Source organism: Stylophora pistillata, chromosome 13, assembly GCF_964205215.1.
Source record: "Stylophora pistillata chromosome 13, jaStyPist1.2, whole genome shotgun sequence".
NCBI lineage: Eukaryota > Metazoa > Cnidaria > Anthozoa > Scleractinia > Pocilloporidae > Stylophora > Stylophora pistillata.
The window spans coordinates 14,347,222-14,367,661 of NC_142531.1; the positions used below are offsets into that span (position 1 = coordinate 14,347,222).

Here is a 20,440-nt window from a genome sequence, read left to right on the forward strand (position 1 = left end):
CTAGAGTAAAAGGTATCAAACATTACGTTAGGATCAGGATTGGCAGGTAATATACCTTCCCAATCAACTGACTGGATATCCTGTTCATCAAAATGACACAAAATTGAAAAGTACTTAGATTTGTAATAAGATCTCGTTGTGATAAATTTCTTTCTATTTAATATTTTTGGTTTGCTTTATTTTGTATTTGTTCTTTGACGCCATCCCTGGATGGCTCGAGGTAAGAGAAATCAACTTCTTAGCATAGATGCGCACATGTTAACCTTCAACCTCGTTCCCAGGGTCTCTCATCTTCCCGCCCCCTGGAGCGAGCGAGGAGAGACCCTGGTTTAGGCTGGTCACGTGTCTCCCACATTTTAGGAGATTTCAAATTAGTGGTTTGAGGGAGGGACAGACTACGGTGGCTCTCAAGGGCCACCCACCTACAAAAATTTTCATGACTTTGTCGCGCGATAAGTTTTGCTAAGCCCATTCATTCAAAAAATTTGCAATCAACATTATCGCGCGATAGATAACCTTATCGGGCGATAGAAAAACTTATCGAGCGATAGAACAACTTATCGCGCGATAGAACACTGTATCACGCGATAGAACAACTTATCGCGCGATAGAACACTGTATCGCGCGATAGAACAAGTTATCGCGCGATAGAACAACTTATCGCGCGTTAGAACAACTTATCGCGCGATAATTTTATTACTAGCTCCCATGGCCCCACGACCATTAGCACGTGGTCACATCCATAGCAAGATGGCGGACCAAGTTTCGAAACTTTTAAAGGAATTGCACCGACCTGTGATTGGAAGTTAAAAATAGCATTAGTCACGCTGTTGAGCTCAAGAGACTTGTAGATCACGTAGGCATTTGTGGTCGAAAGTTATGTTAGCATTAAAAATCTTTCCTTTTTTTCAAATCAAATAAACACAGACTTTTATATTATCGCTGGAAGACAAATTTTCGGGTCAAATCTACTTCGGTAAAGGGGTAAATTTATGGCGTGGATTTGCTACCTACCGTTCGTTATTCATGGTCGAAAATTTACCACTGAAACAGCAATAATATTTGTTTTCGCTTCAGTATCGAGCAGTTTTCGTTCGTTAATTGACTCGCTGTGTAATATGTTCTATTTGCAAACGTTTCGCTCTTGGTGCAATTCCTTTCTGTAACGCAAGTCTTAAATACAGAAATTGCACCTGCCCGATTGGTCGACTTCCAGCGGTGAAAAATGGAAACCCCGAACGCGATAATCTTTCTTCCTTCAGTCCAAAGCCTTTGATCTTCTCTAGCGAAGTTATTTTGCCCACAGCTCCCGTTCTGAACGCGCTTTCGACCCGGTGCTTTTCCTGCCTTTAACGCTTTCAACTATTAAATTCAGGAATTGCACCGGAAAGAATACTTAACTTCGGTGTCGATTACATGATTTAATTAATGAGATACCGCTGTTTAGAAACCTTGCACATTCTCTTTTTTCCAAACTTTCGCGGGAAAATCGTCCAACTATTAGTGCTTGAGCATGGTTTGCAATGAGGAGAGCAGCCTTGCGCATTTTCAGCATATACAAATCTTCCATTCATAAGCTGATTCTTGCGGGCGATGTCATCTTTCCACTTCAGAAGTTGGTTTTCTGGAAGGAGAAACTTCAGGGTGAAGGGGTCTGTCACGTCAGTTGGTACAGTGTTCTCGGTTAGGCGTGTTCTTGCCACACTCAAGTTGTTGGAGGAAGCCAACATTCACATGCAGCCCTCTACTAACTATGGTGATCTACAAGTCTCTTGAGCTCAACAGCGTGACTAATGCTATTTTTAACTTCCAATCACAGGTCGGTGCAATTCCTGTGACCACGTGCTAATAATCGTGGGGCTATGGGAGCTAGTAATAAAATTATCGCGCGATAATATTATCTATCGCGGGATAAGTTGTTCTATCGCGCGATAGAACACTCTATCGCGCGATAAGTTTTTCTATCGCGCGATAGAACTACTTATCGCGCGATAGAACAACTCATCGCGCGATAAGTTGTTGTATCGCGCGATAAGTTGTTGTATCGCGCGATATAACACTATCGCGCGATAAGTTGTTCTATCGCGCGATAAGTAGTTCTATCGCGCGATGAGTTGTTCTATCGCGCGATAAGTTTATCTATCGCGCGATAATGTTGATTGCAAAGTTTTTGAATGAATGGACTTAGCAAAACATATCGCGCGATAAAGTCATGAAAATTTTTGTAGGTGGATGGCCTTTGAGAGCCACCGTAACAGACAGGTGGGATTTTCTCTCCACTTAGTCCACTGGCGAGCGTAGCTTATTGGCAATAAAACAACACGTGAAGCGCTTCGAGCCGAATGCCAACTGAGAATATTCAGCAGACGCCCAAAAAGATCAGTAAATCTCCCACTACGGTAAATATCAATTGTTTCAGGCTTTGTAAATCAGTTGGAGACGTATCTTTCTCGAAGAACATCTATGCGAAAGAAAAAAGCGCATCGCTCGCCGCCGCCGACGACATTTATGGCCGGCCGTTCAGACAAGAAAAATTTTTTCCACATCTATTTTGTAGGCCTTGAAAAGACGCTTGAAAAATTTTATTTCTTTCAAAACGGTGATCAGTGAAAGTCAAAGTTTTATCGAAACGGTGTAGCGATGTACAGAAATATCACAATCTGTGTCACGCACCCTGGCTATGATGCAAGGGAATCTGAGAGAAGCCGTCGCGGTCTAAATTTCGTAAAAGCGCCAACACAAATGTAGTCTTTGGCTGGAAAAGAGGTAAACAACTGTATCTTCGATAGTGTTTTCCCAGATTTGTTTTTTGTTACGTCTCAACGGTTCCAGATACTTCTTTGCCGCTTCTGAGTTGCGAGTATTTTTACGAAAGGTGACAAATTTCTTTCAGAATGAGCTACCTTCGTTTGACTCAGCCGCTGTCAGATATGTTTGCGAAGATGCTGTCCATGACCAGGAAAATTCGTACAGATTTTTTTTGTGTGCTCGTCTAAGCGATCTCTCTTTTTCTAGTACCTATTTCCTTCAGAGGAGGAAAAATAATGCGCACTCGATTGCACGTAACTGTTCGCTTTCCTTTGTTTACATAATTTGACGTGCCAGTGTTCAATATTTAGTCACAAAAAAAACTACGGCTGCCGGTGCTCGTTCTTATTTGATCTTTAATAAAGGTATTCAAAGGCGAACCAACATAATCAACTGGACGAAATGACAAGGAAGGTACAGGTCGTTGACTGTTTAACTTCTCGAAGAAGAGTGAAGAATTAGGGAGATGAAAAATCAAAGATTTACCGTATCCCGTTGGTGAAACGGCCACAACATTTCTGCCCGAATACATCGCTTCTAAACACTGGACTTGTTCGGGTTTTAAATTAAGGTTACAGTACCAACTCCGAGATATAGCAACTTGAAGGCTGCTATAAAACGTGGCGACCTGAACAATGATAGCGTCGATTTGAAGATGACAAATGATAGGAGGCAAAAATCGAGCAAACAGACGACTCGTCCCAAAGGATTTTTTTTTGCTCTCTAAACACGTGAGCAGCCTAAACCAGGTTCTTTCCTCGCTCGCTCCAGGGGGCGGGAAGATGAGAGACCCTGGGAACGAGGTTGGTTAACTTTGTGGGCGTGCTCGTGAATGATATTTTGAGCGATGGCTTTTGCTTGCTCTCTGGCACACCTATCTTCAGAAAACTTCTGGTGAGCATATTTTTATGAGTTTGGTAAGTTTTTTTTAATGGAACCTTGCAAAGTTGCTCAATTTGAGGAGAGTAAAACTGTGAGCCATCCTCGAAGTGCACGCGGTCCATCGTGATCATTAACATTTTTGACAATCCTGACATCACTAGACCAGAAATCAGTTTCTCACTTCTAGAGCAAATAAAATCTCGATTTTTCCTTCATCCATTTTGTATAAGACTCGTTCAATAGAAATAATCACAACATCGGACCAGAACGAAAAGCGGCAGCCTAAACAGGGAAAATTGCTATTGCTTTCTTCATATTTGCCGTCTTTTCGAGAAAAACTTGATCAAAATACCAGCCAATCACTGGACTTAATTTAAGGATATTTAATAAACACTGGGCTCTTCATAGTCATTGTCTTTTCCGAGAAAACTTAATTACAATACCAGCCAATCACTGGAGTTGATTTAAGGATATTAATGAAATACTCGACCCTTTGTGGTGATTGTCTTTTTCCGAGAAAAACGTGATTGAAATACCAGCCAATCACTTAATGATTTAATAATAACCGAACACTAGACCCCCTGTAATGATTGTATGCTTTATTCCGAGAAAATGTGGTTGGAACTCTAGCCAATCACTGGACTTCATTGCAAAAGAACCGATCACTAAAGCTTATAAAGTGATTGTCTTTTTCCGAGAAAATAGTCTTGTACCCGTGAATGCTGACAGACGCTACTGTGACTATAAAACTCTTCTGCTTTGACGATAGTAACTGAACTTAGAAAATGGCTTCTCACATGGATGAACCGAGTACCAAGAAGCAGCGTTTGGATCCAGAAGAGTTGTTGGAGGGTCAGCCGCGCTCTCGAGATATTAAGCTAGACATGACAAAATATAAAGAGTGGGTTCGTGTGCTGGCAGATGAAGAACTTGTGAGCATATTTGAGCTGGGAGTCAAAGTGAGAGAATCCGTTACCTTCACAGTGGATGTTGGTCCAAAGTTTATGAAAGAGGTGCTGACTTCTCAGATGGAACCGATCCAAGAACGTGTTTTCGACATCGAGAAAGAGATAAAGGCTCAGGTGGAAAATGTGAAAGATAACGTCAGCAGAGATGTGAAAGCACTCACAGTCGATTTGAAAACGGATATACAGAATGCACTCGCTCCAAAGATAGAAGAAATTACAGGCACGATGAACAACGTCGAAACGAAAGTACATGATAAGGTACTCAATGTGCAACAGGTGTTAACAACCAAAGTCTGTGAAGGCATTGATAAAATGACGACCAATGTGCTAATTTTTAAAACTGACTTAAGCGACGACATTAAGAAAATCGGAGAAAGATTACAGACAGACGTGAAAGAGATTGCGACAAGAGTTCCTGCACTTAACACATTGGGTACGGCGATCAAAGAGTCCGAATCACGCATCAATCAATCATTGGAAAAGCATGGAGAAAAATTGGATTTACTGTCAACCGCTTTACGAAATCCGCAGAAGAAAGGAGCTCGGGCTGAGAAAGACGTACTTGGGATCCTCCACCAAAACCTCCGCAGAAGTAACTTCACCTTCAGGGACACATCCCGCGAGAAGGGGAAAGGAGATATAGAGGCAGATACCCCTGATGGTCACAAAATCATGATTGAAATAAAAAATTGGGAGAGTGCACTGACTAAAGATGCGATTGAGTCTTTTGAAGGAAACCTAGCGAAGGTTCCCCATTTTAGAGTTGGCATCTTACTTTCCATGAAGAGTGGCATCGCCAACCGATCTAAAAGAGGTCAGTTTGGGGTTATGTTCAATGACGATCAAAAGCAATATATGATCTACGTTCCAAATGCCCATGGCGAGGAGGATCTGATTGTGTGGAGTGTCTTGATGGCCAGTCAATTGGCAAACATACAAGTTGGAGAGCTGGGAGAAAAGAAGACCCAAGGGCTGCGGAAGGTTTACGAGGAGTTTCAAAAAAATGTACAGCGCAGCAAGGATAGCCGAATAAACCTTGAGGCTCTAAAGGCGGCGGTGCAACAGCTAGAAGAAAACGTCGTCCCAATCCTCGACTCTGTCGACAAAGCATCTAAAGATCTAAACAAACTGTTAAATAAATAGCTTGAATATCTTCTAATGAAGACATTGTTACTTAGAGTACTGGCTGACTGCCAATCATCGTAGTGTCCTAATTATCTTTTTTTATATTTTATAATATTAGAACCTAAGCTAAATGGATTACTCCAGCAACTAAAGTTGTTATCTCAGCTTTAAGGAGTTTCATGATGTTTCCTAACATCAAGACTTACTAGGAATTTGAGCAACATAAAGGTACATATTTTTGGTCAACTACCATAGCTTTTTGGAGTTATTTTACATAGAGTTATTTGGTCACGAACATCAGGACTGCCGGAGTGCAGAGTCATCACTTTCTTTCCTCAGCCCTCCTAGTCTCATTCGCAGCCGCCTTTCGGGATGTCACGCAACGCTGCCCCCGAAAGTTTTTTTCGGGGAGAGCGTTGCGTTACTTCCCGAAAGACGGCTGCGAAGGAGGCTACAACCCTCCAATATGGGGCGCCAACCCAGTCAATACTCCCTCTGTATTTCTGTGAACCAGTTTACTTTTAACATGGTCAACTCGACTTTTTATATGGTCAACTTGACTTTTTACATGCTCAACTTTTGACTTTTTACATATGATGCACGATCCTCGCAGTAGATAGCGCTATTTAAGCAATAGCGAAAATCAGACCTGAAAAAATCATGCCTGTACGGGATTCTAACCACTGACCTGTGCGATACTAGTGCAGCGCTCTACCAATTGAGCTAACAAGCCAACTAGGAGCAGGCCGTTAAGTTGATTCGTAATAAACCCGTGAAAGTGATAAATGAGATCTCTTTTGACTTTTTGTTTGGCCAACTCGACTTTTTATATGGTGAACTTGACTTTTTACATGCTCAACTTTTGACTTTTTGTATGGTCAACTCGACTTTTTATATGATCAACTTGACTTTTTACATGCTCAACTTTTGACTTTTTCTATGGTCAACTCGACTTTTTATATGATCAACTTGACTTTTTACATGCTCAACTTTTGACTTTTTCTATGGTCAAATCGACTTTTTATATGGTCAACTTGACTTTGTAATCTCTACATAATAAATCAGCTTGGCCATGAAGAGGCTGGTCAGGGAAATGGGGTCCTAAGGAAAGCTTTTGCCCTCTTTCGGAAAGAATTCTATGAGTCCCACATGCTGGGGGAGACTGAAAGAGTCCCTTATATTAGGCATGATTTTGACCGCAATAAGTGGGAAGCTGTGGGGAGGATAGTTGTTAAGGGATATACTGAGAGTCAGTATTTTCCCTTTAAATTAAGCAAAGCCTTTCTTACTGGTTGTATTTTTGGGGAGGGGAGCATTACCCATGAAATGTTGCAAGATTCCTTCAAATGTTATGTTTCTCTATCTGAGACTAGTCTTATAGAAGGCTGCTTGGCCAATAGTATTGCATGTGACAGTGATGAGATGCTTGACTTTTTGTCAGCATTTGACTGCAAGAGAAAAGTCACACACAGGAACTTTGTAGAAATCATGAGAGAGGTTGCTGATAAGGAAATAGTGCAAAAACCCAAATATGTAAGTGATTGCTGGCAACCAATTCTTGCCCACCTCAAGATTTTTTTTTCAGATGTGAAATCTTTACATCAATTATATTCTTCAATTATTCCAAGTAATGTGAAAGTTATTGGCCTACTTGAAGCCAGTCCGGCTACAGCAGCTGAGACAGAAAAACTGGCCCAACTTAAAGAGATTTATTAGAGGGCTTGACCAAGCTAAGCTTACCTCATTTTTGAGGTTTACAACTGCATCTGATACTCTTGTCACTGACAGGTTGACAATATCATTCACCCAGAGCGAAGGTCTACAGAGAAGGCCCATTGCCCACACCTGTAGCTACACACCTGTAGCCCCAGCCGGACCAACACTCAAGGTCTTAAAATTATTGAGAAGAATTTGCTACCTTTCTATAACATCAAGAAATGGTTAGATATTCTAGTCTTCTCGGATAGGGACGAATAAATAGAGGTCCCGTCTCCTGCAGGGTTGGGGCAGGAGACGTTAATTTCCCACACACGAGATTACTGTGTGATGGATGTCCTCCCCTGGGGTGGAATGGGTGGGTTAGGACAGCAGGTCCACATCAGCTATTACAGCTGCCAATTAATCAACCTGCTTAAACAAATAAATGAACAACAACACTTTAGAGGTGCCCAGCACATTTGTGAGCTCAGAGAAGAATTCGTGGCCATTTTAAATTCAGATAGTTGGGAGATGAACATAGTGTGAGCAAATAGCATAAATGTGTACCAAAAAGTGGTCTCACCATGTATAGCTCGCTCAACTTCATTTGTTCTCAGTTTCAATGTAATTTTACGTTCAGTCGAGTCTTTACAAGATTGGTTTGCTTACTTACAACACACTCATTTTATCTTGTCATCAAGGCTTCTTAGCATGAATTTAACCGTGTGCTGTGGTTTCTCTCTTACGGATTCCACCGCTACATAACTGGTGCCCGATATTTGGACAACTTAGTTCCGTAGAGAGAATTACGAGCTTCGTAGCAATCTGGTTATTTGTTTTGTCGTGCAGTCAAATGGTACTTTCAAGCGACGAGAAATGTGCTATCGAGAGGGACCGCGTAGTTAAACTAGTCAAGGAAGCAGGAACAACACTCTCATTCGAGGATGTGTCGAAAATTTACGTCGAGAAGTTCAAGAGTGACCTCATACAATGGAAAGACGAATTTACAAACTTTGGAGCTTTTCTGAAGTATGGCGCCGGCCAGGATGTTGTTGTTGTTAGGGATAATTCTGTTTCGTTATGTTCCTCGGCGGCCTCAAAGGCAGGCACAAGTTCATTACCTGTCCAGTATTTTTCAAAACCGCAGTTCTCGCCATTCTTCGGGTTCTCCGAAGGAGAACAAAAGCATAAAGGAATGGACAATCGCATTTGGCGGTATGCAGTGGAAAGCGCCGTTTCGGCTGGATTGCATTCGGAAGCAGTGATTGTGGAACAAATTCGTCGCTCGCTTCAGGGTGAGGCTAAATTGAAAATGGTCGGTTTTGGCTCGGAAGCGTCCGTTTCTTCTATTTTAAAGCTAATGGACCAATTTTACAGCGAAGAAGGAGCAGCTACGGGAGGTGAGATGCTCACCCGTGCCTACGCGATGAAACAGGGTGAATTGGAAGAAGTGTCCGCCTTCGCGTCGCGACTTGACAATCAGCTGAGGAAAGCCAAGGAAAAGGGAACGGAATTACTTCCTGATGACACCGCATTGGACCAACATCTAAGATTACTGTTTTGGGAGGGTCTGAAATCTTCAATGAAAGATAAGGCGCGGCACAAAAAAAGTGAATGCAAGACGTCCGGTGAACTTATTTCCGCCGCTCGATATGGAGAGCGAGAAGTTGATTTATCGCCTATGCCCAAACGAGTTGTCAAGTACCAGTAGGCGACAGCAGAAGAGGAGAAAGCACCTAAGTGGGCGAGCGAATTTTGTGTTACTATGTCCAGGGAGGTAAAGTCTACCCTTGCCTCTAAACCCACTCCACTTGCCGAGCTGAAGCCTTTTAGATAACAGAGTAGAGGTCCGCAGGGAGACCAGTACAGCCCTCCTACGTGCTACAGGTGTGGCCAAGTCGGACACACTCTGCGAGGCTGCCGAAACATCGCCATCGGGAAACGCCAACCCGTCCCTGACACGGGGCTATCAGGGACGAACAAACAGGAGGCCAGGCCCCAGAGACAACCTGAGTGGGAGCCAAAGTCATTGATTGGAACTGCAAACGAGTGTGTTGCTGCAGTTAACGGTCGAGCATGTTTAGCACTTTTGGACACTGGAAGTCAAATCACTTCGATATCAAAATCATTTTATAAGAAACATTTGAGTGACTGTGTTATACACCCGGTGGATTCGTTGTTACGCGTGGTGGGAGCCGCAGGCCAAGATGTACCATTCCTTGGATATGTGGATGTTGAAGTTGAATTTCCGGAGGAAGAGGCTGGTCTGTGTAGTAGTGTACAGGCCCTCAGCTTGGTAGTACCAGACAATGAGTACAACCAACGAGTACCACTCGTAGTTGGCACGAACATTGTGAGAGAATGCAAAGACCGTTGTGAGGAGCTGGGAGGTGCTAGTTTTCTGCAAATGATACACACCTCATCTTCATGGAAAAGGGCCTATCAATCCATGCGAGTGCGAGAGCGTCTTGCGAGTGGCCACCAAAAAATTTCGACAAAGAGCCAAGCACTAACAGTGGGAGCCCATAAGCGGGTAGTCGTGTGGTGTCAGACACTTGCAGCTCCAGAACGTCCCTCTAAAGCTGTTATCGAGCCTTGCGAAGTCCTAGAATCTCATATATCGGTGACACCAGGGCTGGTTATTTTGGGGTCCGGCTGCAAAAGGTGTTTTGGCCCAGTGGAAGTTACCAACATGTCAGACAAACCAGTGACACTGCCTCCGAAGACTGCGCTAGCTAGTATACATCTGGCGTCCACGGTCCTCGACAAGTTCGATCGGGACGAGACTCGTGTTGACAAAGACATCGTCTACTCCAAGCCAAGGGTGGACATGAGTGGGATTGATTGTAATGAAGAGGAACTGACTGAAGCCCAAAGAAACGAAGTGAACGGGTTGTTAAAGCGTATGTCCTATGTTTTTTCAGGCGGTGACCGGGACCTTGGTTGTGCAAATGGTGTGGAGCATGAGATCCATTTAACAGAGGACTTGCCCTAGGTGTAGGTAAAAAACTGCATGTTTTGGTCGGAATGTGAAATTGGGTCAGGAGTTGAAAAACCAAGAGCCAAGAATAACGAGAAGTAACGTCCCACTTCCTCAAGGAAAACTTGAATGACGTGTCTTAGGCAAACAAACTTGGAGGCTACTAATGTTTGGATAATACTATGGACTGAATACACGACATTTTGTTTACATCTCATTCAATCCCTGAACGGCGCCCATTTTCTTATTACTCGTCCTGAAAAGAATGCTGACATGGTGGAGCCCAGTAGCTCTATATTCTACAGTAGTTCTAATAAATTTCTTTCAGGTAACCGTAACAAGTTGGTAACCGAAATGGTTCTCCGTTGCTGCTATCTCGGTATTAAACTTTACTTTGCTATGCACCTCCCAATTAGCTGAGCAGCGAGCTTGGAAAAATACTTTCTGCACTCGTTTGGTCTACATGTATAGCAAAAACAATGTCATCGCGTAATTTACACTTAAAGCTTCGTGACAAAATTTAGACTTAAGTACAATTTTCTTTATTTCATGGCTCACTTTAGAGTCCCTGTAGCTCAAAGGTAGAGCATCGAATATCTTGAATTTAAAATTTTGTTGGTCAGTTAAAAAAAAAAAATAACTTCTTTCTCTATTTCAGACATAATACATACATAGGTTAGTTGACCACTCCCCATGGGGGCTTTTCAGGGCCAGTTCCCACCCATCCCACCCCGGGAGAGGACATCCACTACACAGTGATCTCGTGACTGGGAAATTAACGTCTCCTACCCCTAACCCTCCAGGAGACAGGGCCAACGGTTTATTCGTTCTTATCCGAGAAGACTAGAATATCTATCCATTTCTTGATTATAGAAAGGTAGCCAGGAGCCCATCACTTGGGCTTGTTCAGAATGTTTTGTTTGCATTGCGTGACAGCTCATGACGAGAGTGACTTGGCGGCCTCGCCTTATTCAGATTAGTTTACCATCTGCAGAACGTTTCGGTGACGTTCTTTGTTTTTTTGTTGTCGCAAGAAGCGAGTGAATTGTTTTGCATTAAAATCGGAATTTCAGAGACCTTGTGTGAGTTAATTTGGTGTCACAGAAAACGTTTTCCACAGGCTCCTGGGTAGCAAATTCTCCTCACTTGTTTTAAGACCATGAGTAGTGGTCCGGCCGGGGCATAATGTTTCCTTGCCAGGAAAGGAAAAAGAAAAAGTAGTTATCTGGATTTAATCCTAATCGATTGGATTCCTGGTACAGTAATTATTATTTAGTGTGATCTGCTGCAGGCGATGACGTGAAAAAACAAACAACTATCAGTTTGATCTCAGCATAGTCTCCCCGCAGCCGTGATGTTTCGGTCACGCAACGCTCCCTCACCGAAACATCACGACTGCAGGGAGACTAATCTCAGCACAACCTGGCGGAAAACCACATTGTTGATGTGATTACGTAAGCGGTCTGAGCGTCTACCATGGGGGTCGATAATTTTCCGTACGGTATTGCGTATAATGGATAATAATTGAAATTAAAATGCTCGCGTTTGAGTTAACCGTGTTCTGATGATCCAGAAATTCCGTTGAATATCAAGTGCTCAGAAGTCTTTATTTGGTTTTCCAGACCTTTTCCAATTCCTGAGACTCAGTACTTTTACTGTTCTGCATCAAGTATTTTTCCAGGAGTCTGGGTACGAGTGTGTGTGTTGTGAATAAAATGAATGTGTCGGCTAAAAGTTATATCACTTCACCGTCGCTTTTTCAACATTCTGTGCGCGCCAACCGATAATCAGGGGTAAACCTACACGATATTTAACTACAATGGTAATCCAGCAAGCGAAACAAGTGTGGAAAAAGGCGGACGCTGTCTGTTTTGATGTAGATAGTACAGTCATAACGGACGAGGGCATCGATGAACTTGCCGCATTTTGCGGAAAAGGGAAAGAAGTATCACAATGGTAAGTTGTCGTGTTATTATTTTAATTTATCAGAACTTCTCTTCGAGAGTTACTTGTTGAAAGGAAAACGTGTAGGTCCCTAATATATCAATGATGTTTAATTTTAATCGGGATGATGTAACAAAACTGCAAACTGTATTTACATAAATTGTGATCCAACCGCCGGCAAGAAATAGGAGCGCCAAAATCCACATTTCGCCCCTAATTTTAGTCACTTCATATCATAAGTAGTGGAGTTTTAATTGTAGTACTCACAAAAAATATTTTTATTTTAATCAGAAACATCTTTTGGGGGAGATTCATGAATTTACTTTGACATTGCGCTGTCAACTGAGTATCATCATCTTCCACAATGAGTCAATCGACGAGATCTTCATACTAAAACCTTTGAAAATATTGCTAATCTTGATGAAGTGTGGTTGAATCCCAACTTATTCCCTTCATTTTACTGTAGAGGTAAAATCGCTCGTTAGTGAGGTTCATGTCGGCCGTGTCCCATCGCTGGGCAAACCCAGCACGCTTTGTTCACGTGTGTCTGTCACACGAGTAAGCGTAACACAATGTTTTACTTGATCATGTGGTTACCGACCTTTGGACATTGTGATATAAATTCACACCAGGCCACTTGCTCCACAAATGAGAAACCTTGGGGTATTTTTTGTCATAGTAAAATATATGAGAGCATTTAATATATTGCTCTATTAGTTTATTTTTCAAATACATACAGGGCTTTCTTGGCTGATGCCTGTTTTTTCCAGAGTGTTCTCTTGGAAAAATATTCACCTAGTTTCTAGAAAAGTAATTTTTTATCAACGAATTCGAAATTTGCCTCTATTTTGTCTTGCTTTTTTTGTACTAATTTTATTTCCACAGCACTTATGAAAATGTTACTTTAACTGACAGTTTTGGAATAACCAATCTGAATGGGTATATTTTTCAGACATTTTCTGATGTATTTAAATTTTTTGTGATGTTAAAAACCATCCATGATAATTTCTATTATGCAGTTCAAGTTATTTGTTGCTATATTTTTTGAGGGAAATGTGACAGTGAAGAATTTTTGATGGTCAGAGTTGGAGTCTTTGTCTTTAATCAGAACCTGTAAAAAAATATAATTCAATTAAATGATCAGCTTACTTGACCACTTGTTGACAAATATTAATCAGTGTATTCGTTGTGACCATGGCAAAATGTTCACCTGACAAACAGCCCAGATCAAAATCATATTTCTCTGTAACCCTTGCATTGTTTGTCTTTGTGCCATGAATTTGCTGTGGTATTTAAGTTCTAAACTTCTCCAAGGCTGTGCTCTAAGGAAAATTGAATGGAGCCCAGTGCTTTAAAACTGTGAAATCCAGGGTGACCAGCATATGCTTTGTATGAAAAAACTAAAACTCCTGAGTCGCCCAAGAGCAAAAGTAAGGTGCCAGGGGCCACTGGGCACTGCTAGAGCACAGCCTTGTTCTCCTTAACTTAAAATAATTTATTTATGACCTTGGCTATTTATTGAAATGCCTACAAATGAAAATGCTAGACTAATGTCTCCTTTTCAAATAGAATTAAATGTATGTGGCATTAACCTTCCATTTTTTAGTGCATTCAGTAACAAACAGCTTTTTCAGTGTCTTGAACCTTTGTGTGGGTTATGTTTTTCACTGTTGAAGATAACAGATCTCTGATACATAGTTTTGATGGTAATCCCTTTGCAGGACTACTAGAGCAATGGGAGGGGGTATTTCATTCAGAACAGCACTTAGGGAGAGACTGGGAATTATCGGTGCAACAAGAGAGAAGGTTTGTCCAACTTGTTTAGCTGTGGAAAAAGAAAACAAGCGAAATCAGTTAAAATTCCTTATGAAACTGACAAGAAGTAGGTTTTTCCATTTCTCACTTAACCTGAATTTTAGAATTCTTTATTTGTATTCTTTGGTAATCTTAGCCAACCTAACCCATGATCATTTCTTTTTGATGTATTTTCTCCCTAGCAAGGGAATTTCTGTGGTTAATTGCTGTTTTCTTTACTGCGATTTTCCACATCAGTAGTGGCTTTTAATACTGTGAAGTAGTTCCTTCTTATATCTGTTCTATGAACCTTGAAATACAGGATTGATCTAACATAGTTATTTTTTTCAGCTTCATAAGTTTATAGAGAGAAGTCCTGTCCGTCTCACACCAGGAATAAGGTATGGTTATGGTTTTTATTAGGATAATTTTCATTAGGTGCCTCTTTGTTTGGAGGATTAATGATGATGTGAATGTATTTGACTGTTGACTCTCTGGTTTTGCATCCAAAGTTAACTCTGTAACTAATCAAAAACGGAATTGATTAAATTTCAGGGAACTAGTGAAGAGGCTTCAGGAACGAGGCACTGCAGTTTACCTTGTATCAGGTGGATTTAGAAGAGTTATTCAGGGTGCTGCAGAACAGCTTAATATACCTGATGAAAATGTATTTGCTAATAGACTGCAGTTTGATGATGAAGGTAATGTTTTGTTCTTTATTTTTTTCTTTTCCTTAATTGGTGATTTTACTTTGCTCTTGACCTTTTATCTCCAGCTTTGTGGTTAAAATGTAATGTTACAATGTACATTTATATCAGCCTGCCAAACTATTTATCATGGGCTACCCTTCATTCCTTGGCATTTGGTAAAGTTTTCTTGACATTTACTTTGCCAGTACTCATTTGCACTCCTGGATGGAAAGACGCACTGAGATAGTGAAGTGATTTGCTGCAAAGTACAGGGCTCTAACCATACTTCTGGGGCGGATCCAGGATTTAGTCAAGGGGGCTTAGGAGAATTGTCCGAGGGCATGCTCCCCCGGGAGATTTTGAAAATTAGGTCTTCAGAAACATGATTTCCTGTATTTTGAGGGGAAATTTAGGGGGTTCGACTGAACCATCCCTGGATCTGCCATAGTACTTTTAGATGTAGAATCATATCCCGACCTCAGCATTTACATGCCTCACATTCTTTTTAGGAGTAAAGGGTTTACTATCCCATCTGGGGACCTGGATATTCTTATTACATCTGATTATTTCATCTTTACAAGGGTTTACTTAAGTTGAAATTTTCTTTTTTTGTTGTTGTCTTTGACACAAAGGATCTATATTCCCTTTTTCTAGGGCATTACTGTGGCTTTGATGAAAATGAGCTCACCTCAGACTCTGGAGGGAAGACCAAGGTTCTGCAGCTTTTGAAAGAAAAGCATAGATACAAAAGGTAAAAATATTAGATGTGAACAAGTACAGCTGTAGGTCTTTGTGTGAAACCTCTTCAAAACCAAATGCATTGGAGGCCAGAGTGGGACAAAAAATATTTGAGAAGGTCAAGTAGATGTTGAAAAGGTTGAGCTAAGTTTGGGAGACCCAAGTAGAGACAGTGACTGAGTCAGTCACTTAAGATACTTGTACAATGGTTGTAGATGGTGTTAAGTAGCTGTTGATGAACTTTTGCAATAAAACCAAGGCAGATAAGTTCCAACTAAATGAAACCAAATGTAAAGAACTCAGGATAGACTTTTCAAAATCAGACAAAGAATTCAATCCAATCAATGTAAATAATACGCATCTCGAGATAGTCAACCATGCCAAACTCCTAGGACTTAACCTAAGTAGTGATCTTAAGTGGAACATCTGTATCTCCGAAATTGTAAAGAAAACAGCATTCAGGCTGTATTTTCTGAGACAACTCAAACGATCCAAAGTAGCAAGCAAAGAGCTGACCCAATTTTATATAATATGTATAAGACCTGTAACTAAGTTCGCCTGTCGAGTTTATCACAATAGCCTTCCTAATTATCTTAACAATGACCTTGAATGACTCTAGAAACATGCAATGCGCATTATCTATCCAGAGCACAGTTACGCCGAAGCACTTAATGAAGCTGGCCTCCAACCACTCTCTGAAAGGCGTCAAGTTATTATGTCAAAGTTCTTAGAACGGATTGCTGCCAAAAATAATCATAGACTCCACCCTCTTCTCCCAGAATAGAAAACCTTGAACTATAATCTTAGGAGAAGTTTGAAGTTTGTACTACCCAAATGTAAAACGAGGCATTGTCAATCCACTTTTATTAATTACAATTCAAGTTTTTATAATTCTTAATAGGCAGACATATGATTGTCTAGGATTGTCGATATTCATATTTTACATATTTATATATTCATATATTCATATATTTTTTCTTAGAAAATTTTAATTGTAAGCTATAGTGTATTTCAGTTTTTGACTGCAACTCTTTTGGCAAATAAACCATCTATCCTAAACCATCTATCTATGTATCCTTAATTCATATTACCTCCATGTCCCCTAAAGGACATGATGGAATGTCAGTTAACTTAGCATTAAAGATATGCAACTTTTAAGCAAGTAGGGAAGAAGTTCTATCAGATGATGATGATGATGATGAAACTTTATTAAGGTGTCTAAAGAAACCTCCTAGCTTAGGTTAGAAACCTGTGCTACTTAGGGGACACAACATAAATAAATATAAATTAGGGTAAAAATATTTAAATATAAGCGTAAGTATAAACGATGTCAATATTTACAGTATGACAAATGTATCTATGAATTACAAAGATGACAGCACTCGCACCCATTATCCATTAGTGTAACTAAATCTGATGTATGTATTTTGTTTTTGAAACATTTTAAGGTGATAACTTCTCTCAAGTCTGGGAATAATTTTCCCCAGAGATTGGGCCCTAAATGGCAGAGGGAGTGTCTGCCATATGTTACCATATTGTACCTTGCAGCGGAGAAATCAAGCTGCCTTAGGTTATTGTTAGATCTATGCTTAATAAAAATGTCACTAATGTAGGAGGGACATAGATTGTTCTTGGCTTTAAAATTAAAATTAAAAAATTAAAATGCAAATGTCTTGTAATCTCCTGTTCTGCAAACTAGGAAGTTCTGCTCTTTTCAGAAGTTCAGGGTAGCTAGCATTGTTCCTAAAGACAGCACGCAGAACAAATCAGTTCTATTTTTGTCTCTAAAATTTTGTATAATCAAAGTTTGATCTGTTGGCTTTTAGTTTGGTTATGATTGGTGATGGGGCTACAGACCTAGAGACATTCCCATCTGCAGCTGTGAGTACAAGTTTGTTATTGTTTTGTCTTTATCAGATCTAGTATTATGTTGCAATTTAATTATTTGGAAGTCAAATTACTGTAGTAGTAGTAGTTTGTAAGCTGGATATGTATTACAGTAAATGGTTTGAACCCGGGGGTAACATGTGAAGGTGTAGTCTGATCGTCCGGGTGAGTGTAGTCCTGAGAAGGACTGTTGTCAGTGGTAGTGACTGACGTTTCGACAACCTGTGCGGAAGTCATCATCAGAGTCAAGTGAATGATTGTTGTCAGTAGAATGTTCTTATTCCAGTTCGTGTGAAATGATCGGTTGGTTTTGCCGTGATATTATTGGCTGTAAGACTCAAGTGATGTAAGTCGGTCGTGATTGGTCTGTTTCGATCTGTCGGTAAAGTTAGGTCGTTCTTTTTCGGTCGTTTGTGATGTTTATGTCGTGAATGAGTCGTTTGTATGGAGCGGGTAGTTGTTGACATCTGTTTAGGGGAGTCTGTTCTAAGTTAGTAAACCAGCTTTCCAGAGTCAGTCGTTGAAAATAGTCAATGCTGTAGGTTAGGCATTGCGCAGAGTCCCAGTCAATGTTGTGGTTGGTAAGTCGATGGTGTTCAGCAATGTGATTGCTGACATCACCTTTCCTCGTCACCCGTCTGTGTTCAGTCAGTCTTGTTCTGAGGCTTCTGCCAGTCTCACCGATGAAGGAGGCTTGGCAGTCGGAACAATTGATCTTATAAATCGTTCCCTGTCTGTTCCTCGGTTCGTCTTTGTCTTTAACGTTGGTTAGTAACTGACGTAGTGTGGTGATGGGTTTGTGGGCGACGCGGATATTGAAGCGGATTTTTTCAGACATGCCTTTTATGTACGGTATGGTTGCTGTAGTCGTAGGGGTTGCGGTGTCGTTCGTTTCGGTAGTGGTAGTGGATGGGTGAGTGTTTCGTCGGATGAAGTCGTTGTTGTAGTTGTTCTTCGTAAAAACACGGTGAAGGTATTTGTTCTCGTCGGATTAGCTGTGTGTCGAGTCGCATACCAGTTGGGCGCGTCGTGTTAGAGTTCTGATAGTTGTGGCTTTGTGTGATGTAGGGTTGTAGACGAGTCATCCTACAACCCTATATCACACAAAACAGATGTCAACAACTACCCGCTCCATACAAACGACTCATTCACGACATAAACATCACAAACGACCGAAAAAGAACGACCTAACTTTACCGACAGATCGAAACAGACCAATCACGACCGACTTACGTCACTTGAGTCTTACAGCCAATAACATCACGGCAAAACCAACCGATCATTTCACACGAACTGGAATAAGAACATTCTACTAACAACAATCATTCACTTGACTCTGATGATGACTTCCGCACAGGTTGTCGAAACGTCAGTCACTACCACCGACAACAGTCCTTCTCAGGACTACACTCACCTGGACGATCATACTACACCTTCACATGGATATATAGTGTTATCATGAGGTAAATCATTGTCTGCTCGTTGAGAATAAGTAAATCACCGTGAACTAAGAACTGGAGGTCAATATCAACCTTTTTGAACAACTCTGATACGACAAATGATGTGAATTCTGTAATGTGCAATAGAGGAACATAACCTGGGTAAGGAATATTCATGGTCTGTTTTTAAATTACAGTCATGTTATGCTGATATGCATTCAACTTCTTAAACTTTACAGGACACATTTATAGGCTTTGGGGGTAATGTTGTGAGAGAAAAGGTGAAGGCACAGGCTCCATGGTATGTGACTGACTTCAAAGAGCTTTTAAAAGAGCTGAATCCAACTTCTCAAAGTGGAGTGATCGAAAAAGGAACTGAAAATCTACATGGAGCATCAGAACATCTACTGAATGGAGTGAATGGAGCAAGTGAACATCTAATCACTGGAGTAAATGGAAAACACTACATTTAAATGGAACAATACAGTGAACAAATCTATCAGGGACACAGCATTATTTATCGTTGAGACATTTTAATTATCTATGACAATCTTTTGCGCTAGCCATTGTGTGCTGAATTTTACATATTAATGATATAAATTATTATTTATTGACGATACAAACTAATTGAATCTCATGAAAGAGTTTTTAAATCTCGCAGAAAAGAAATTGAAGGAATTATTTTTAAGTCAAAACACGTGTTCAACAATTTTTAGCAGACATGGTGACTGCGCAGTCAATTAGCCAAGGAAAATCATTTTATAGTTTGAGGTCTCTTTAGAACACTGTTAGGGACCTTAAGCAACCACGAAGGCAACGGCAACGAGGACGTGGCGAAACAAAGGATCTAATTGGCACGTGCATTTTAAAACTTTCTACTTTTCTTAGCCGTTTTCTGCCAAACAACAACGTGAACATTTAAGTTGTCCGGAATGGAAACACCGACGGCAAATGATTGAAGTTTAAATTCGGAACTAACTTCGCTCACTTACGTGATGCCGAGGTTGAGGCGTGGCGCCACAAGAGACAGTAAATACATCCAGCCATTCACGAAATTCTTACTCTTAACCTAAATTCACTTTTTCGCCAGTGGTTTCTTGGTTTTGTTCTTTATTGGTCTTTTCGCCGTGGTTGTCCTCACTGCTTAAGGTCCCTATTGTCACGGCGGTACCACTCTGTTGAACATGAGGCAACATCGTCATTTATTCCAGCAAAGTATAATTCATTGTCTCTACCAATATGATGCTATTTTCGTGTGATACAGTAATTCACGGCAAATGTAAAGGTGTCTCTTTTTCAAGCTATTATATCTCTTTTATAAAAGATGTGATCAACCAATGTCGATACTCATTACCTCAACATGTACCAGAACATTCGATGAAATTGTACAATGACTACGCGCACAATACATGGCGTCAGCTTAAAGGAATTGCTTTGGGTGCAATTTGTCAGATTTTCGTCCACCCAAAATCAAAGTTATGGGAACAG

At 40.8% G+C, this 20,440-nt stretch overlaps 3 protein-coding genes across 4 annotated transcripts; all 3 read left to right on the top strand.

Moving 5' to 3' along the window:
• The first annotated feature begins 3,343 nt into the window (after positions 1 to 3,343).
• LOC111321836 (uncharacterized) lies at positions 3,344 to 6,029 on the top strand. The gene has a single exon (XM_088743816.1). The coding sequence runs from the start codon at positions 4,476 to 4,478 to the stop codon at positions 5,799 to 5,801; it is 1,326 nt and encodes a 441-aa protein (XP_088599942.1). The 5' UTR covers positions 3,344 to 4,475; the 3' UTR covers positions 5,802 to 6,029.
• Positions 6,030 to 7,828: 1,799 nt separating this feature from the next.
• On the top strand, positions 7,829 to 9,398 carry LOC148717758 (uncharacterized). The gene has a single exon (XM_088743817.1). The coding sequence runs from the start codon at positions 8,335 to 8,337 to the stop codon at positions 9,190 to 9,192; it is 858 nt and encodes a 285-aa protein (XP_088599943.1). The 5' UTR covers positions 7,829 to 8,334; the 3' UTR covers positions 9,193 to 9,398.
• A 2,751-nt stretch (positions 9,399 to 12,149) lies between these two features.
• On the top strand, positions 12,150 to 20,282 carry LOC111321812 (phosphoserine phosphatase). Of its 2 annotated transcripts, none has more exons than XM_022924783.2 (7): positions 12,150 to 12,417; positions 14,127 to 14,211; positions 14,551 to 14,600; positions 14,755 to 14,900; positions 15,543 to 15,639; positions 17,453 to 17,507; positions 19,192 to 20,282. In XM_022924783.2, the coding sequence occupies exons 1-7, from the start codon at positions 12,281 to 12,283 to the stop codon at positions 19,423 to 19,425; spliced, it is 804 nt and encodes a 267-aa protein (XP_022780518.2). In that variant the 5' UTR covers positions 12,150 to 12,280; the 3' UTR covers positions 19,426 to 20,282. The 2 variants fall into 2 exon arrangements, with proteins under 2 accessions (XP_022780518.2, XP_088598494.1); XM_088742368.1 differs by lacking the exon at positions 12,150 to 12,417 and adding an exon at positions 12,437 to 13,344.
• The last annotated feature ends 158 nt before the right edge of the window (positions 20,283 to 20,440 follow it).

What these genes read in the sequence shown, in the direction of transcription:
- LOC111321812 (XM_022924783.2), top strand. Translation starts at nt 12,281, where the DNA reads ATGGTAATCCAGCAAGCGAAACAAGTGTGGAAAAAGGCGGACGCTGTC. An exon ending in GGGAAAGAAGTATCACAATG is followed by an intron (nt 12,418 to 14,126) that starts GTAAGTTGTCGT and finishes ATCCCTTTGCAG; the next exon opens with GACTACTAGAGCAATGGGAG. An exon ending in AGACATTCCCATCTGCAGCT is followed by an intron (nt 17,508 to 19,191) that starts GTGAGTACAAGT and finishes TAAACTTTACAG; the next exon opens with GACACATTTATAGGCTTTGG.
- LOC148717758 (XM_088743817.1), top strand. Translation starts at nt 8,335, where the DNA reads ATGGTACTTTCAAGCGACGAGAAATGTGCTATCGAGAGGGACCGCGTA.
- LOC111321836 (XM_088743816.1), top strand. Translation starts at nt 4,476, where the DNA reads ATGGCTTCTCACATGGATGAACCGAGTACCAAGAAGCAGCGTTTGGAT.